Raw genomic sequence first — 6,000 nt, 5'->3', positions numbered from 1 at the left:
TCGGCCAGAAATTAAGTTTTTGTTTTTTGTCTTTTTTTTTTGTTTTTGTATTTATAAGAGTTTTTTTTTTATCTAAAGACGTGATATATTAAAATAGAACCGAGCGAAGCTCGGTCGCCCAGATATTTGGGTTTATGATAGGAAACAACAAAATATACTCTTAGAGCGTTTTACTTATGAAATAAAACTATGAAAACGGACTGTATCGCGTATAATAAATTCACAATTCATCCCAACGTTTCGAACACTTTACAGCGTTCGTGGTCAACGGATGACTGAGGAAATATACAATGTGCAAAAAAGCGTTATACTTCTTAAACGCCAATTCCTGGTTTCAATTTCCAAGTTGGCTCTGATGAGTAGCGGCAATATGGTACAAGATGAAGAATTTTTTAATAGCCTAGGTTCTATCAAAGGAAGAGAGGCCTATGCCCGACAGTGGTCCGCCACTCGTCACGGTTTTGTGCACGCTCCCGCCTGTCACCACAAGATGACTCCAGGTGCCGTAGCCGAATGGCATTTCTGCGAAGCGAAACGAAAACGAAACGCCGCGAAAGGTAGTCTGGCTCTGTCGCGCCAATATGCAAGAGCGATAGAGATAGATATCTACGAGCGTTTCGTTTCGTTTCGTGAGCGTTTGTGCCATTCGGCTACGTACCCTGGTCTTTTTGCCATCTCATTGTTGGTCTAGTTCGACAAAAACAAAAAAAAATATTTAAATTAAAATAGGAATTATTTTTGTTCACAGAAGTCGTAGTCTGCTACTACGGCACATGGGCCACCTACCGCTCTGGCGACGGCAAATTCTCCGTCTCCGACATCAACGCTTCACTCTGCACCCATCTCGTTTACACCTTCGTCGGGATCCATGACGATGGGACTGTTATCTCGCTCGATCCGTATCTGGACTTGCCTGATAACCAAGGACTTGGTAAGATCCACAATACATGATGCAATACAATACCAATGCCTAGTCCAATGTATTGTGTGCCCAATGACACTAGACTATTTTATCTAAGTGTTGGACTATTCGTCATTGATTCCATGATGATGAGACTGTTGTCTCGCTCGACTCGTATCTCGATCTAGCTGATGATCATGGACTTGGTAAGATCCTAATGATGTACCTAAGGCGTCGGACACTACACTGTTTTTTTTTTCAAGTTCCGGACAATTCTTGATGGATTCCATTACGATAGGATTTGTCTTGCTCGATCCTCATATTGATCTGGCAGATAACCATGGACTTGGTAAGATCCTTATGATGTAAGGCATTGGACACTACACTGGTTTATCAAAGTGTTGGAGAATTCTGTATGTCTGACTTTCAATACTTACGTCCTCTGTACTCTGATCGTCATCATCTTATAACTATGGACTGGGTAAGACTACTAAATACTACCTAAATCATCTACTGTTTGTAACAATAAGTGTCTGCTTATGGAAAAAGTGCCGGTTCTGCGCCTATCTCGTTTACACCTAAACTTTTCAAAATATAAATAAATCTAAAAGTGGAAAATGTCTGCCTTGGGTGAGACTTGAACTCACGGCAGCTGGATCAATATTCCAGCGCTCTGCCAACTGAGCCACCCAAGCAAGTCTCACCCAAGGCAGACATTTTCCACTTTTAAATTTATTCTAAGCCTAGTGGCATCGATTGCAGACGTTTCTGCTAATCAGAAGTTAAAAATAAATAAATCTGTACAGTTCGTGTTCAGAAATAGATAAGGGGAATTATTATTTCTACGTATAGACACTAATCTGCTTTTGTTTATGCGTTACTTATAGAATTGTAGTTTCTTCCAACACGTTATTACATCCGCTACTTTTGATGTTAACTGTACAGTGAGCTGTAATTTTCTTAGGATATTTTTGTGTATTTGTTTTTATTATTAGTTTCTTTTTTTTTCACCATTTTGTCCTGGGTATGTGTGCTGTACTGAATAAATGTCTTTTCTTTCTTTCAAAAGTACATGGAGAATTTATCTATAAATTCATAATGTCTTCATGCAATTTCACAGCTCACTGTACATCGTATTTCATGTTTCAGACAATTTCAAGAAATTCAACGCATTGAAGCAACAGAACAACCAGTTGAAAACTATTCTGGCCGTCGGGGGCTGGAATCAGGGATCTGCAAATTACTCCACGGTAAGTATTTTGATGTTTCTTGTTGAGGATAGGAGACGGCAAATTCCCCATAGAAACGTAGTCCTGTTTATTCTACCTATTTCATCGTGGAAAATATTTTTGCACACATTAAAATTAAATTGTGAAACAGGGAAGAAAATCAGGACTACCTTTGTATGAGAAACTGGTTACGGGGCGGTCGTCCCTTTTCTCTTAAACACGAATACGTGTTTGTCTGCGGTTTTATGCTAGGTATTTTGATCTCGTATCGTGTCATTTTGTGTTCCATTTATAGCAAACATATTTGAATTTAGTTTTGATGTCTTATTAAAATAGTGGTTCTAAATTTTAACATGTAGACCTTTTAAACTTTTCTTAAGATTATTTATAGTTATTTAACAATAAGTTAAATTGTGACGTAGGCGAGAGGCTGGCAACCTGTCACTGCAATGTCACAGTTTCGTTTTCTTTCAACCCCTTATTTGCCAAGGGTGGCACTGAAGCTTTAGTAGTTTCATGTGTTCTGCCTACCCCTTTATGGGATACAGGCGTGATTGTATGTATGTATGTATGTATTTAACAATATATAATTATAAATATTTTGAAGCCGTTTAAGCGATACGCATACGTGTTGTACATAATGCGTCGATAACACAATATTTTACATTTGACTATATAATTACCGTACTAGTATTCAATTGTTTTACGGGACAAATGCATTGTCATTCATTCCTACATTCTGTCAATCGATTTCATTCAACGCAAAATCGCATATGCTCGCAATGCTATGGCTTACACTGAAGACCGGCGATTATTTCGAGGCCAAAACCTTACTTATATGCAAGCTCCTGAATTTGAGCCGTTGTTAATAACGAGCAGTGTGGTTGCAGCTAACGAAACCGCAATTCGGAAACGGGGCGAATACGTGCATTCTTGTTGTTCGGTGTACTCCTCAATATAAGGTCTTCTTATGAAGAATGAAGAACTCCAGGATAGCACTATCTTCTTTTTATTAACTTAATAACTAGGTACAAGTAGTTTAGGTAATCTCGATAAATTTATACAGATATATGTGTAGCCGCTTCGGCTGTAAGGTGCAGTCTAATGTAGGTACGCGGCGCGGGGAGCCGTGACGTATGTGTGTGACGTCATGTGCCGTTAACCGTTTTCGAACGAGTACTTGGGTAAACGTATATATGTTGTGTTGTGTGAACACTTGTAATCTTTTGTTATATCCAAAATTACGACGATGACGCTAGAAAACGATTCGAGTCAGGGAAGGAAGTTTGAGTAAAAGTTTAAAGTCACTCACGGGTATTATATGTATTTTGACCGAAGAGCTGGCGACTTCCTCGCACAATGTATCAGCATTGCGATAAAGCGAGGAAATGTCGCCAGTATCCTTTGTACAATGCCTCAAGTAGACATTAGCTAGTTTAGTCTTAGTTTCTTATATAATTTGATTTTTATTATACTTTAAAGTTTACTTCAATTAAAACGATGATTTCACAAATTTCATTAATACAAACAGATTTATTAATATATGCATACGAATAAAAATCGGATTAATTGATTTCAGCTGACCGTATCATTCGCGGCAACTGGACTCAGAAGTCACAGATTTAAAAAAAAGGGTATTAGAATTATGTATTTTACTTTCTTATAGGGGCTTCTATAAACGGGTCATATTCTCATTGCATTACGTCATTCAATATCAAGCTGTTTGTTCCACTTATTTTAATTTTAACACTGTAATGTGATATTAAATAAAGCCTTTCTATGTCTATGTCATTATATGGCCGGCCATTATTTGTGTCCCTCCTTCACTCATATGTTAGAAGAGGCAGCAATATTTGCCGGCCACATAATATTGCAGTGAAAATATTGCCTGTTTGGAAGACACTTACCAAGGAAGGTAAAGTTGCCATCAAAGGTAAGGTATCTTATGACGTCTTTTCTCAATTTCTTAGCTTTCATTTAAACACTCAGTTTTCGAAATTTCTCAACAGATGGCAGCCTCCGCTACCCTGCGCAAGACCTTCATCACCACCGCCAGAGATATGGTCCTGACCTACGGTTTCGACGGCTTAGACATAGATTGGGAGTACCCCAACCAACGGGACAGTACTCAGGGAGTTGCTGACGTGAACAACTTCTCTTTATTACTGAAGGAATTGAGGGAAGAGTTCGATAAACATGGACTGTTGATTACTGTTGCTGTTGCCGCTGTGGAGTCGAGTGCGTCGCTGTCTTATGATATCCCTAATGTGGCCAAGTAAGACTTTCTTTAAACTGAAATAAAACATAATTCATCGTCATTTTTCGCTTGCACCAGAGTTGTATGTTTCTTCCATTTCCTCGTGATCTCATTATTCAAATGCGTTTGATCAATATCATCTTTTACTGCAGTTCTTACGGTGTTCGTTGTACAATTTACTAATATGTATATATTCTTAAATAATTCAATAGTTCAATTCCATCCGTTTATACTTACGGTTTTCTTCTTCTGATTTGATATTATTGTATTGTTATCGAGGCCATTTTTTTAACTTTACCAAATTCTTTTTAAATATCTGTTCGTTTACAAACCAGTACTACAGATTTAGTTATGTCATGTGATATTATTTTATCCCAACTCGTAGGTGTTTATACACAAGCCAAGCTTCCAAATAAACATTTACAGAGACACTCTTTGTTTAGGCCCAAGTTCTTATGTAAATGTTACAAGGGCTTATAAGAAGCTCGAGGCGCGGAACAAGATATAACTAACAGCGGCTTATCCCTTTCCTTTTGCTGTAACATAAAAACACGTCACAGAGAGATTATACACTCTGTCTAAACAACTTTCAACAAATATACCTCGATTTTGTATCTGAATGTTTCAGTTAAGTATCTTCTAGAAACTTCTCATTTCAGACTTCGAAGACTGTTTTATTCAACATTTTCACAATTCTCATTAGTGTGTATTTCAGGTGTTTTAAAAATCTGACATAACTAGCTTTTGCCCGCGGCTTCGTTCGCGTTAGAAAGAGACAAAAAGTAGCCTATGTTAATCTCCATCCCTTCAACTATCTCCACCTTAAAAAATCACGTCGATTCGTCGCTCCGTTTTGCCGTGAAAGGCGGACAAACAAACAGACACACACACTTTTCCATTTGTAATATTAGTATGGATTGTAAGATTTAAAAATATATCGAGAAAATTTATGGGCACATTGTGTATAATCTCTTTGGCACATTGCTGCTAATTGATGTACCTAACGTACAGGACACTGATTTTCGATCAAGCAGAAACGTTTACGAGAGACATTACAAATTTTTAATTTAAACGAAGAATGAATTTAAAATAACCTCCCTTGTATTCCAAGGGTCACAGGTTCGAGTTCTGACGGAGTAACATCCCGCATTTAGGTACCTACTTTAATTTCAAAATCTACAGGAAATAATTATCTGTCAACAGGTACGTGGACCTCGTAAACATCATGACATACGACATGTATGGCGCCTGGGATTCGATCACCGGCCACAACGCTCCCCTCCACGTAGATCAGGGTAGGATCTACGCTGTGGATGCCGCTTTGAACTATTGGCTCTCACAAGGTAACCTTAGCTATAATTATGTTAATTTTCTTTAATGTTATCAAGCAAGAGAACAATATCACACCTCAGGATGCCGAAGACCGGGCAAAGTGAAGAAGATTGAGCAGGAAAGGGGACCCTGACGTAGGCCGGAAAAACGCTAGGTTGAAGAAAAAGAAATATTACTTGTGGTTTCTTTGAGGTTCAATATGGGAACTATTGTTATTAAAGCAATACGCTTATTATAAATCAGAAACAAAATCAAAATCAAAATCAAAATAATTTATTCAG

General features: G+C 37.9%; 1 protein-coding gene across 1 annotated transcript in view; it reads left to right on the top strand.

The window, feature by feature from the left end:
- The first annotated feature begins 914 nt into the window (after positions 1-914).
- Positions 915-6,000, top strand: part of LOC125234509 (acidic mammalian chitinase-like) — a 31,856-nt gene continuing 26,770 nt past the window's right edge. The window contains exons 1-4 of the mRNA XM_048140778.1: positions 915-931; positions 2,051-2,151; positions 4,140-4,405; positions 5,591-5,730. Of these exons, the coding sequence (XP_047996735.1) occupies positions 4,140-4,405; positions 5,591-5,730 (406 nt within the window). The 5' untranslated portion in view covers positions 915-931; positions 2,051-2,151. The remainder of the gene's footprint in view (positions 932-2,050; positions 2,152-4,139; positions 4,406-5,590; positions 5,731-6,000) is intronic.

The sequence above is a fragment of the Leguminivora glycinivorella genome, chromosome 2, assembly GCF_023078275.1.
Source record: "Leguminivora glycinivorella isolate SPB_JAAS2020 chromosome 2, LegGlyc_1.1, whole genome shotgun sequence".
NCBI lineage: Eukaryota > Metazoa > Arthropoda > Insecta > Lepidoptera > Tortricidae > Leguminivora > Leguminivora glycinivorella.
Note: the sequence above shows the minus strand (reverse complement) of the source record. Positions and strands in the feature narration are given on the sequence as shown.